Source organism: Leopardus geoffroyi, chromosome C2 (assembly GCF_018350155.1).
Source record: "Leopardus geoffroyi isolate Oge1 chromosome C2, O.geoffroyi_Oge1_pat1.0, whole genome shotgun sequence".
In the NCBI taxonomy this organism is placed as follows: domain Eukaryota; kingdom Metazoa; phylum Chordata; class Mammalia; order Carnivora; family Felidae; genus Leopardus; species Leopardus geoffroyi.
In genome coordinates, this window is record NC_059333.1 from 60,870,623 (window position 1) to 60,884,192 (window position 13,570).

A 13,570-nucleotide genomic window follows, 5' to 3' on the forward strand; every position below is an offset into this window, starting at 1 on the left:
AAGAATGAATCTTTCTCATTAAGGAAAATTATTTTGAAATCTACTCATCGGAAAAGTATTTCCAGGTCCCTCGTAATACTTTCCTACATCTACTGATCGTATAAAAAGAGGGCATCTTTGCCCATTAGAAAATAAGTGGGCATCTTGCTTTACTTTTTATTTGGGAGGAAATGTCTCTAGAAGGGATATACAATTCAGCCCAGCTGAATTTTAATGACAGGCAATGTTACCCACATATAAACGGTCCTATTAGGTTTATATTAAAATGAAGTAAAGCCTAAGAAGGTTTTAGTATCATAACTGAACTACTCTGTTTACTGAAAACACCGTGCTCTGTCTGTCCCTGTGGCTTCCTTTCTGTTCCTTCTGTCTGGAATGCCATTCCCACCCTCTTTTGCCTTACACACACCTACTCTTTCATGATCCAGGCCTAATGTCACCTTCCCACTGCTTCAGGCTCCCTCGTCAGGAACGGTTTACTTCATTTTATTTTATTTTTATCTTTAAAAATTATTTATTTATTTATTTATTTATTTTGTATGAGAGAGAAAGCGTGAGTGGTAAAGCGGCAGAGAGAGAGAGAAAGAGGGAGAGAATCTTAAGCTGGCTCCATGCTCAACATGGAGTCAGACATGGGCTTGATCCCACAACTGTGAGATCATGACCTGAGCCGAAATCAAGAGTTGGACGCCCAACCGACTGAAACACCCAGACACCTTCAGAATACTTTAATACTGCATGTGTACACCCTTCCTCCTCTCCCTTACAGGTTTATAGTTTTAGCAGGGTGTTTGGGAACACTGAGGGGATAGTGGCCTGTTGCTGTCTTGACCCTTTGTCCTCACTGAGGACTTGGCATAGAAGCAGGGTTCAGTAGCATTTGATGGATGACTAAATGAAGGAATGCATGAATGAGTGAGGGAGAGGACTACCAGAAATTATTGCATTAAGTGACCATGGAAGACGGCCAGTTAATTTTGTGTTGTAGGGAGGGAACAAATTGAAAAAGAGGGACCATTTTATAAAAAGAGGTAACTGTGACATGAAACTTCAAGAAAAAGACTTTTAAAAATAAATGTGTCCCCAGATATACTAAGTAGAGACTCTAGGAATTAGAGCAAAAAAAAAAAAACAAAAAAAACAAACGAAAACCACAACTAACTGGGCTTCTCATGGGCAAGTGCTGGACTAAGCACCGACATCTCTAAATAAGAGGCTATCAAAGGTAATAAAAATAATTCCAAAGAGATTATGTATCAATTAGCTCAGAGGCAGAAAGGTGACCATTTATAAATGGTCTATAAAGACTATCTATAAAGATGTGAATCCACATTTAATAGGTAAGAGGTTTACTTGGCTAATGATATAGCAGAAAGACAATTTAAACTGTTAGCTCTGAAAAGGTAAATATGTAATTCTTTATGGTATAGGAGGTAGAATAAAGAGGAATGCGGGGCACTTGGGGGACAATGAGAACACATAGTTGTACCAAAGATGGCTCTATTTACTGTTTAACTGATACGGTCTCCAGTAGAAAATTAATAGCAAAGCCATAGGATAATAGCTATCTGTGGATACTCATTCCCTCCAATTTTGATTATGTTTCTTCTGCAAATTAGTGTGACCCCAAAATGTTTTCAGGATTGTCCAACTTGTCCTAAATTCCATAAATAAACTCTTTCAGAGGATGCTGTTTTTTGCCATGTCTCTATTACGGTTCTTCACAGATGGACCATTTTTGTCCTTCCAAAGCCTAAGAATAACTCTCTCAGTTATCAAGACATACCAAAATCCAGTTCAGCTGCTCCTGTGGGATTCCAGTTAGTTTAGACACATCTGCTGAGATACATGCATTTGAATCCAAATGAAGCTTTTGTTTGATTATACATTTTGAACAGTTAGGGAAGTTTTTTTGGGGGCCAAAATGTTTTTCATTTTTTGGCACTCCAAACAGAGATCTTCAGTTATAAACACTGCCTTCGGAGCACCTCCAGCAGAAATCCAATCTTTTCATGTGAACAGGTGCCTCAGGAAGATTTTGGAAGGTTTTAGATTGCATCAGCTTTCTGATTGGAAACTTTCTGAACACACACACAAATTTGCCAAGGAGACCTTCAAACTTGCTTGAGCAGTTTTCACTCATACAGACAGACATTCACACATACAGACAGCCCAAGTAAAAGCAAATCAGAGCCTTGTAAAACTGAAGTATCTTTCCTAAAGGTTAAATACCATAAGCAAACAAACTTGAACAAAAAGGAATGCATGGCAGGAGAGAGAACAAATTGATAGCAAGGACAGAGGTTCAAATTCTTCATGAGCATGCTCCCCTTAAAGCGTTACTGGAGAGTTTCAGCGGCACATCCTCTTAGTAGAATGCTATCTCACCCAGTCTTGAATAAACGCCCAAGCGTTTGTGATTTTAAACACTGTACCTTAGGGTATTGCTACTGATCCCTTTCACTCACAAACTTGTTCAAACATTTATTTTGAAACACTTCCTTCCCCAATGCAAATGGGTCAACCGGATTCAAATAGGAAGAGAAAATACTACTCTCTCAACCGGGCTCGTCAGCAAAGCCCATATTTTAGCTGGTTCCCTACAACTTTTCTAGTTTGAGCAGAAGCTGAAAAGTTGATCCAGAGTAAAATGACTTTTTAATCCTTAAGCCTGAAAAGTTATTACAGAGTAAAATCACTCTCCCATTGGGCATGCCCGGGATTCAGGGGGGCAGTCTGCTTCCAAGTTGTTCTTATAGCCCTGGACCAGATGCTCTAAGGTGGCCAGAAACCTTTGTCTACACCCACTTAGCAGATTTCTGGCTCTCTATCAGGGACTAAGAGGTTTATTTGCAGAAATGAATCATTTCCTTCAAAATATCCTTTACCCTATTTACATGCTTGCATATTCCTTCCATTTTGTTTTCCCCCTACAGCTTTACTAAGGGAATTAATTATCTAGAAGAACAGGAACATACAGTAAGTACATCTGAGATCCAGGATGAGACACAGTATGTCATCTATTAGGCCTGGCTAAGACCAGCAGCTGATGCTAAATGGGAAGGAACATGCACCAAATGTTTTTTAATCACAAAGTTAGTAATTAATTGCTCTTTAAAATACATTTTATGCTTCTTTCTGTCTGTGTACATGAAATGCACATTTATTACATGCCAAAAATTACAACATTATGGTTTAAATGTGACTGGCACGGAAGTCCGGAAATCAGAGTTAATGTTCCCACAGCAACTTTAATTCTGTCCGTGTGCACATGTAGGGCCATAACAGCCTTCCGTTCCAGGATAATACATATAGATGGTTTGGGGAGAGAAGCTAAAGACCCATAGCCTCAACTGTAGTTACAGGAGAAAAACAAAGGGTAAAAACCATGTTCCTTTCCACATACGTGGATAAGAAACAATGTTCCCGCGCCTGGTGTTGTGTAATCAGGGAATCAAAGAGTCTGCTGTGCTGCCTGCACTCAAGGGGACAGTTGCTGTTGCTGTGGGAACCTGAACTTTGCATTTCCTGACTTTGGGGTAATTAAAATGTCAGCCTTAATGTGGCATTAATGGAGTTTGCCATAAAAAATCCTCTTTGTTTTGTTCCCTAAAAATTGCTTAAAAGTTCAAACTGAACCAAGTGTACTAAAAATTTTAATCTTGGGGACTTGGATGGGGAGTGGTGGCGGTGGGGGGGGAGGTGGGGGGGGAGCGGAAGATTGGGAGGGGGAAGACCAATGAAGGTGGAAGGCCAGAGAGGGAAAGGAGGGGCCGGGCAGGCTCCTCCACGGTGCTCAGCCCCAGCAGAGTCATGCTACCTACAGAGCTAAAGTTAAACCCACCCACACAACAGTTTGGTAATGTGTAAAGGTTAAATTAAAAATAAATAAAAACTGTTAATGCATAAGTGCATCTTGGCAAGGACACAAGAAATGAGACAGCCTGATGAGGCCGGTGCAAAACACTAGAAGGTAAGTAACCGGGGATGTCAGCTTCCAACAAAACAAAGACATCAGAATAGGTGGATCTACAGCCAAAAGTAGGGAGGATTGCCAAAGGAGTGGGGGATAGAATCACTTGTCTCTTCATTGGGAGCCTTGTTTGGGGGAAAGCAAACTGGAGGCAGCACGCAAGTGAACGTTCTGGTGGAGTCTGTCACATGTATAGGACTGTGACGCACTACAGCTTGATAGTTGTCAAGACAGGGAGAGTGTCATCTGCCCCCCCCCCCCACTTGGTTTAGGCCTGTTTACGCATTTGAAGAGAGAGCCTGAGCTCAGCCAGTTCTGTCAAATACCTAAGGCTTTTCTACCCTTTGCATTCCAAAACTCCTCTTAACGCCTTCTGTTATTATTATCATCATCTGAGTCCATTTACCATTGGATTTTTAGAAATGGTGAGGGGGTGACAGGCTAGGAAGGCATGGGGGAATCCTGCTAAGAGACCATTGTCAGTGGGTGCACTGCAAAGTAACACACATTCCAGTAGCAATAATAACCTCATCATCTCACAAAGGAAAACCTCTCTCCACCATGTTCCTTCTTGTTTTGGATATTACAGGGATCTTTTGCAAAATTTGAAGTGTCTCGGCAGGTTAAATAGACAACTGAGAATTTCATGGGTCAGACATGTCTAAAACACTGTCCTTCAGATGCAACAACACTATGTCTGACCCACCCTTATGGTTCATATGCTGAGAGGACCCTTCTTCTGTGGGGATGCTGATCCCCTGTGTTTTAGAACTCGGTCACCGATATGAGTAGTTGCACATTTTCAAGAATGCCATTTATAGGCTTGGAACAGAGAATTCAGGCTGCCCACAGTAAGAGCAAATCCATAAACATCCCTCAGTATCCAAATGAGTTAACGACTGAGTAAGTCATTCATCTATAGACGTGCCAATTTTCTCAGTTTTCTCATCCATAAATTGGGAAGAATTAGAATGACTGACAGGAAATGGGCATTAAGGCATGGCTAAGAATACTTCTGCTAAACACATAACAAATAAAAAGGTGCTATAAAAATTCAGGCACTTGTGAAAGCTTGGAACACCACACACTGGTGGAATGTTTCTGAAGTTAAAGAGACTAACAAGTCCAGGGCACTATTTTTAAATGCCCCAAATCTGTTAGTTCTAAATAGGAGCTGAATATTTTACCTTAAAGAAATTAGGCTTTTAAATTAATCTGTGGTAAGAATGACATTTGAAAGTAAAAAAATAAAATAAAATAAAATAAAATCTTCTTGAATGCAAGAAGAGCATCCAAAAAATTTAACAGCTTAAAATAAACCTCTTTCCTGTCTTCTCTCAAGCAATCTCCAAATGGACAGATTTCTGTGAATCTTTCCTAAAAACAATTTTCTTCTAAGGGTAGGCTCAAATCAGGACACACTACAATCCAAATATATTTGTAGAAAAGTATAATCGATTGAAACAACAGGTTAGAGAAGAGAAGACTTACACATCTTAATGGCAAAATCAGAATGACTTTCTAAGCAGCTGGAGATTAGGTTTCTCCTCCCTATTTGTTCTCCTTCCAACTGCATTCAGACACCTCGCTGTGAGCTTAGATCTACTGGCTCCCGCAGGGTCACCGAGGAGCTGTGTGGCAGCAGGAGGCTCGTACAGTGGCTTGTACATAATCCACGCTGGTGCCAAGGCCTGGCCAGGGGATGCCTACGGTAAAGTACAATAACTGAAGCCCGGTGCCTTCTCTATTCAGCAAAACGTTCATTTTGCTGTAACAGGGGATGTCTGGGCTAAGGCGGTTCTATGCAATCTTCCCCATAAGGTGTGGCAGAAAGCCAGGCGATGAAGGTCTGCGTGCAGGAGCTCCAGGCCCTTCTCCACAGGAACAGGCTACCTTCCTGGTAGGTAGGGACAGTGTGCACATGTCTATGGGCACTGTGCCACGCTATTTTCCAACTCTTCCTGTAATTACTATTAGGCTGGAGACTGCCAGGCAAGAAGGGCCAAGGATGTCACTATTAACGATGGTCCACAGAACACAGTCCTTGCTTCTGACCCCCAGATTTCTCTATAGAGGCAGCAACTTTGTACAAGCCACACGGGCTGTAGAGATTTGGATCTCATTCTTTCTCGTTTCATTTTCTAGTGACAGTAGGGTCTCAGCCCAGCCACGAGTGGAACAAGCTCCTTTCACCCCAAACTCGATCCCTGCATTTTGTCCCTATACCTAGACGCTCTTACGATGAAACGAGTAAGGAGTGGGATCTCCCAGACTCATCCGCTTCGCGCCCACTTTGTGGAGTCAGGAAAATAACAATAGGAGATTTAGACTCTCATTTCCTAATTAATAATGTTTATGTTCGTGAATGGCATAACTGGAGTCCTTTTTTGAAAATGAAACTTTCTTGGTCTTATCTTCCTCCTTCTAAAAAAGAACACACCAGCTCTCTGCCTGTTACTAGACATCCTTTATGGAGATCAGTTCAGAATACTTGTTGGGTATCTCAAGACCGAAAGGAATATTCCTTCAGCCTGGACCCCAAAGTTATTCTATTCCTTTCCATTGTCAATACACATGTTCCTTTCTCTTTGAAGTACTGGGTTACACTTCAGAAAGAGAAAAGCTCCTAAACGTGATTTATCAACTTTCTTAAAATAGAATTTGAAGAAGTGACTCTCAGATTAGTGGGAAGACAGCAAAAATAAACAGCAATGGAGTGATTTCAATAGCGACGATCTCATTAAGCTGCCCATTTCCAAATTTAGCCCGTAGGCAGTTTTTTTAATTAAAAAATATTTTTAACCTGAATGCTTATTGGCTACGTGAAGTCTGGGTGGATTCTGAATTCTTGGAAGCCATTCTCTTTTCTTCTGTAAATTTATGCTATCCTTTAACCACTTCAAAATAAATTAAAAACTGGAAAGACGGAAATTCAGCCAAGCCAAATGAGACTCCAATAACTAATGCAAAGCTGACTTGTATTATGTAATTTCAAAATGGATGTTTCCTGTGTCTAACTGGCTTTTTGAGGTCCATATTTGGTGGTTCAATTTAGTCATGGTGGAAGTGCCATTATTCAGATCGCGGGGACAAAAGAATAATTAGAAAACAGTAACACAACTTCTTCTTCTTCCTTTTTTTTTTTTTTTTTTTTTTTTTTTTTGAGTGGATGCTATGAAAGAAAATGTGGTTCATGTAATTAATCAGCCTTTTGAGTCCAAATGGCTGGACACCTGGTTTTAAAATACACTGTAGCTTTGAAAATATAGATGTTGGCTGAATCAAAATGGAGGCAGGTTACTTTCGACTACTCTAGAAGACCAGAAGGAAACAGCTTGTTCTGAACGCAAAAACAAAAAAGCCAGAACCCAGGGGAGAAGCATGCTCCAAGCGCCGCGAAGACACCATCACCTTACTGGTGTACTCACAATCAGATGACCCGGTGTGAGCGTGAGAGTTTGTCAGTGAATGTGTTGAGTGGATGAGGGCTGGGTCTGGAGACAAAACAGCTTCAAAGTTCAGGCAGGGAAGGCCCGGCTTGGCGTTGGATCCACCCGGCTGAGTAATCTCATTCTCCTCAGATGCCTTCTGGTTTTCAGCTGTCTTGGGTTTCTTCCTGAAAATAAACAAAGGGCCCTTTGAAGGAACTGACTGCATATTTGGGAAAAGGCATTTTTAGAATCTGTTAAAGATAACTTGATTTTTTTTTTTTCTGAGGGGGGATGGGAGGGAGTCCAGTATGTCCCTTGTTTTAAAACAAGCTGATTCTTGTTTTTTTCCCTCCAGTAATGGCCTAACTGGGAACACATGAAAGCATATGGGCCAAGCAAACAGCACCACATTTGGACTCTGTTGGCTGCATAAAAAGACCCTGTCCCAGAACTTTAGACAGATTGAGCTACGTATGGCTGACATTATCCAAGAAAGCATCCTTTTTTCCCCCTTAAGAGTTTTAACATGGTCTGGAAAAATACTAGTGGAGGTTTACCGTTCTAGCATTTGTCAGGAAGCTTAGAGACAGGACCCGTGAAGTAATGGGAGGAGCACTGGACTGGGAGTCAGGAGACTTGAGCTATGGTACTAGCTGTGCCTCTAACTTGCTGTGTGGCCTTGGGCACCTCACTTCACCTCTCTGGGCTTCAGTTTCCTCATCTGTAAAATAAAGGGCTTGGATTAGAAGGCCTTAAATGTTCCTTCCAGCTTCAAGTTTCTATTCACGGAATACATTAAGGAACATTCAACTTTCTTGCTGTTATTAGATTTACTTCAGATGAACACATAATTTCAAATCACAATCTAAATTTGCAGGCTGTAGAGATGAAAGGGTAGTGATGGAGGTTTTTGTTAAAGTAGCAAATGAAAAATGAAAAGATGAGCTTAGCTGCTAGCAGGTAAAGCGGTAATGTGTCACATGGAGATCCTCTCTTCCAACTCTTTGCTCATCCAAAGCTTAACATTCCCTTTGTTTGTTGATTTGGTACATCGTGACCGTGGAGTGTGGGAGTGCGACTGTGAATTTGGGGCGCGAAGAAGAGATTGGTGAAGGGAATTAGAAAGTAATTGTTGCTAATTGCGATTTGGGGTCAGGAAAAGGAAGTAAAAGACCTCAGGTAGTGGTTGGCTCTGGTGTCCTCTCCCCAGGAGGATGAAACTGATATAAACACAGAAACACTTAGCTTATACTGCATGTGCCCTAGGCCCTAGGCACTCTGGATTATTAGTCATACCCTGAACACGCTCTCCAATTTCCATGGCTCCGTGCCTTTTTTCTATCATTATTTGATTGGTGACCAGAGAAATTATTTGATTTAATTTTTCGGTACAAGATTATGTGTGCAACAGAATTTGTTGTAAGTAGCTTTGCTTCCATGTCTTTCTTGTTTCTATAAGCCTGGCAATGGACTTGTCATACAGAATATTTTGTATCGAAATTTGTTGTACCGGGTAGTTAAAATCTGCCCTCGCAGAATATGGTGTTATGATTAGCATGCTGTGTTTCTCGTCCAACAGGTTGTGAAATCAAATCTGCTTTTTCAGAGGGCAGGAGGCAGAGATGGCATGGTAAAGATGAAAAGACAGGGGAAGTTTTCAGACATATTTTTCAGTATGGAGGAAGCCAATAAGAGAAGCAACAAATTGCAATGCTTTACCAACTGTTTCTTGGATGGGTGACTATGGAATCAATCCCCAAGACTTGAGTGTCTCCATGCACATCCAAGGACTACTTTCTGGGGTTCAGTTTAAGAAAATATCCAAGATCAAAGTCTCACCTTTTTTTAATCATCGAAAGCTAGTGCCTCCTCTAAGGTCCCATTTCCATCAGTGTTGTCTGTCACCAGGTTTGTCATCAGGTTAGAAACCTTAGGTTAAAAACACCTTGCTCTGCCTTAAAGCCAATTCATCAATACCTGAGAATACTGCTTCCTTCATATTTTTCGCATCCACGTTTCCTTTCCATTTCCACCGCTATCATCGTAACACTTTTATTTACACTGCTGTTAATTTTTATTGGCTCTCCATCCTCCTTGACCCCTCTGAGATAACCAGGTTAGCCTGACACCCCAAATGAGTTCTATACATGCTCTAGTTTAGCTCACATATCCTACATGTTGGCCATACAGGACTTTCGAGTTTCTTTTCTTTTTGTTTTTTTCTTTTCTTTTTTCTTTTTTTCTTTTCTTTTCTTTTCTTTTCTTTTCTTTTCTTTTCTTTTCTTTTCTTTTCTCCTTTCTTTTCTCTTTTCTTTTCTTTTCTTTTCTTTTCTTTTCTTTTCTTTTCTTTTCTTTCCTTTCCTTTCCTTTCCTTTTCTTTTATTTATTTATTTAGAGAGTGGGAGAGTGTGTGTGCATGAGCAGGGGAAGGGCAGAGAGAGAGGAGAGAGAGAACCCTAAGCAGGCTCCACACTGTCAGTGCAGAGCCCGATTCGGGGCTCAATCTCTTGAACTGTGAGATTATGACCTGAGCTGAAATCAAGAGTTGGTCACTTAACCTACTGAGTCACCCGGGTGCCCAGGACTTTCAAGTTTTTTGGATATTTGTAGAACATCTTTGGGAATCTGAACATCCTTGGCTCTACATCTTTCTTCAAGTTATTTCTCTTCAACTCTGTTGAAATTGTATTTATCTTTTAACTGTCTTGATTTCCCCCTCTACGAGATAGAATCTCTCTCTCTCTCTCGAGATTCAACTCCCTCCCACCTTTTTCTGAAATTCCAAAAATTTTTTACTTTTCCCTATTTTACTCACTAAATTTCTGTTTCAATGATAATTGTTTATGTGGTCATCACTCCTATGAGACTGTAAACTCTCTGAGGGAAATGTCTTAGTGATTTTTAAACGCTCTGTGTTCATCCTTTCCTTCCTTCTTCCTTCCCTCCCACTATTCCTCTATTCACATAGTTGTCTTATAAATATCATGTGCCTATGGTGTGCCTGCATAGGTTAGGGGATGCAACGAGCGTGGTTGCTACCTTCCCAGAGTTTGCTCTGTAGTGTGTACTGTTCATCAGAGTAGCTTAGACAAAGCTGTCATTCAGTATTTGTTTGTTGATGGAATGAAGCGGAATTGAGATGTAGCTATATTTTGAGAATAGTCCTCGTCTAAATCCCAATTAAGTTTCCTACACTTTATGCAGCAGTGAAATCTACATTGACTGGCTGCTTTTCCTTTGAATCCATGAAGGGCATTTGATAAGAAGAGGACAATTTCGCTCCCCGAAGCGAGCTTGGTCTTCCTGAGTCATTTAAATATCAGGATGAAATACTAATGACAGATATCGCTGCACAGAAAAAATATTTATTTCTGATGCTTATAGACAAAGCCTATGCTAGTTTTGGATGGGTGTTTCAGGCAGTTGAGAAAGCCTGCTTTCAAACATGTGTACATGACCACACAACCAATGTCACTCATTTTTAATGCTGCAAAAATGGTATTGTACTTCATATAAATGTCCTTGCTTCCTTCCCTAGATTTGATCCTGCTTCCTACCTGACATTTTGCACCACACCCTCTTGTTTGTTGTCTCAAGGATCATGCTCAGAGAACATTCATAGTACAGGGGCATTGAAAGCCACCTCTACAAATGAAAATATTGAAAATTCAACCTTTTGGTTCACTCCCTCATTTGCTTATCCTTATACCACTGGGATTTTTCCAACTTCACAGATAACAGAGAGCCACTCACTGTCCTTAGAAGCAACTCATTTCCCTCCTCACCCTCTCTAATAGTTCTGTTGGACTCCTTTCCCTGGAGCTGAGAGACACTGAAACGTAGCAGCAGGCTGTGTCTAGACAGGCACAGGTGCTGTTATTTTGACCCCATTTTTTCAGTTCATAGTTTATTAAGGAGGAAAGAGCAAGTCCTGTAGTAATTAATCGAAAATACCTTCTTTGGTTGTGTAAAAAGAATGATATAAACATGGCACATCTGAGGGTAACTGTCCAAGCCTCTGTGGCTCTGCATTATTCCTTGGAGCCTTTAGAGGGCAGCAGCACACAGGAGACTTGGGGCAGCATGTCAGAGAGGCAAACTCCCTACCAGACCAGAACCTTCTTCCCAGTCACCATGCCAAAGGTTGGTTTGCCAAGCTCTGGCCGCTCAGCCTCTTTCTTTCTTTTCAGTTCTCATTCTCTCTCTCTCTCTCCCTCTCTCTCTCTTCCCTCTCTCCCTCCCTTCCTCCCTCCCTCAATGTTAAAATTATACACTCTGATGAAGTCGCCCCTCAACCGGAAAATGAAAGCTCCAATGAAAAAGTTAGACAAGCCAACAACAACAAAGAAAGAAACCGGGAGAAAGGGGAAAGGGGGATGGTGAGGGGGAAGGATTTAAGAACAAGAAAAGGGCAGATGTTTCGTAAATATATGCAAAGCAAAACTGGGTGTACCCTGAACACTTCCACAGGGAAACAGACCAATCATTGTGCACTTCCTCCCGCCACACTGGTGGAGCTCTGCATTCAAAAAAAAAAAAAAAAAGAAAAAAAGTGTGGCTGGAGGCACCTGCCTTTCAACGGTCAGTTCTGACATTCTCACTGAATATCTCCCAATTGTCCAAAGAGAACAAAAACATTTTCATCTCCCCACTGCATACATTTCTCTTACGAGAAAAAGGGCTGCTTCAAGAACTGGAAAGGCATTTTAAGGTGACTGGTGGCTGGTTTTTAACTCTCATTGTGCCGGCCCTGGCAACAAGCTTTGGGCTGAAACATAGCAATGAGTAAGGTTGTGGATGATGCTGGCTCTTTCCTTACTAGACATATTGCGTGTGGAAAGAAATATGCATTGAAACATATTGATGAGATGGTAGGTATTAGGCATGTTAAACGCGTGGAAATTAACCAGATCGGTGGCATTTGATGTATATATTTCATACTTCTTTGCACATATTGCACACATACAGTGATGGCAGTGCTTTCTGCAACATATGGAAAATAAATATTTTATCCGTGTGAGCTCTTATCAGGCTCCTGGGGCTGTTGAGAGGCGAGTGCTCTCTTCCATCTCCCTCTCCCAATTTTCTCTCTTCACTGGGCTCCCACCCTCTCCTGCACATTAACATGCCTTCCACTTATCAGCCTGGATGGATAGGAAAGAATTAGTCGGAATCTCCTTTTGATAAATAATTACTCAGTCATTGAATCATGACAATTTAGACCAATGATGCTCTCCCCTCAATTTTGGGGGAATGGTAACCATTTCCTTATTCTCTTTCCCCAAAAACCATTGGAAAGGATCAAGAGAGTATTTGGGGAGGGGGGGAAGAGTGGAGGTGTAACAAATCACCCAATGGAACACAGTCCTACCATCAAGTAGCTGTGTGCCCTAGGCAAATTACTGTGTTTCTCTGGGCCTCAGTGGAAACAATGGAGTAATAATACCTACCTCCTTGGGCTGATGTGAGGATTAAATGAGATCATTCATGTCAAGTGATTGGCAGAGTGATGGCACATGGTCAGTGCCCAATGATGGTAGCTCTGAGAGCATCAGTTCTATGGTTTTCATCGTCTCAGCTATAAGAAGGCACTTCCTTTATCTTAGTAATCTTTTTTAATGTCTGGACTTGGGCAGGGACAATGGACTGTAATTGTAGCAAAGATGGAAAGAATGCTAGGATAAGCAATCTCCCCTTCAACACTTTGATCTTACTGTATTACCCTCCTGACACTGTCTTTCTGTTCACCTGTCTGTCATTGCTGCTCCTATACCAAAAGCTCCTTTTGAAGTTGAGGGTTAAGCAGGCTGCACCTGGACCCTGGAAGTCTATCAAACCTGAGCACTATGGTCCATGCACTGAGGTAAACCCCTGGGATTCTCACTTATCATGTCTACTTACAACTTATCCCTTTACTACTCTGTCTAATGTTCCCAGATCAATTTAAGATGTTTTCATAATGAAAACATTTTATTCCCTCGATTTTTTCAACCTTCGTGGCAAGGCTGATTTATAATGTTTTTCAGCGTATTTCTCCCTCACTGTGTCAGTCAGGATCCTGGCAAGAAACAGCTGGCACCCTCAAAGGTTTTAGCCAGAGAGGGTTTACTATAAGGACTGTATACTGAGGTGCAGAGGAGGTAAAGGGGCGTTCGAGGGATGGTGA

General features: G+C 41.3%; 1 protein-coding gene across 50 annotated transcripts in view; it reads right to left on the reverse strand.

Moving 5' to 3' along the window:
* Positions 1-13,570, reverse strand: part of ZBTB20 (zinc finger and BTB domain containing 20) — a 770,914-nt gene that overhangs the window by 39,467 nt on the left and 717,877 nt on the right. For 49 of the 50 annotated variants that reach the window (XM_045436919.1, XM_045436927.1, XM_045436911.1 and 46 more), the window contains 2 exons: positions 7,962-8,125; positions 7,402-7,589 (listed from right to left, as the gene is read on the reverse strand). In XM_045436919.1, coding sequence (XP_045292875.1) covers positions 7,402-7,589; positions 7,962-7,972 — 199 coding nt within the window. In that variant the 5' untranslated portion in view covers positions 7,973-8,125. The remainder of the gene's footprint in view (positions 1-7,401; positions 7,590-7,961; positions 8,126-13,570) is intronic. The other variant, XM_045436940.1, reaches the window with a different exon arrangement.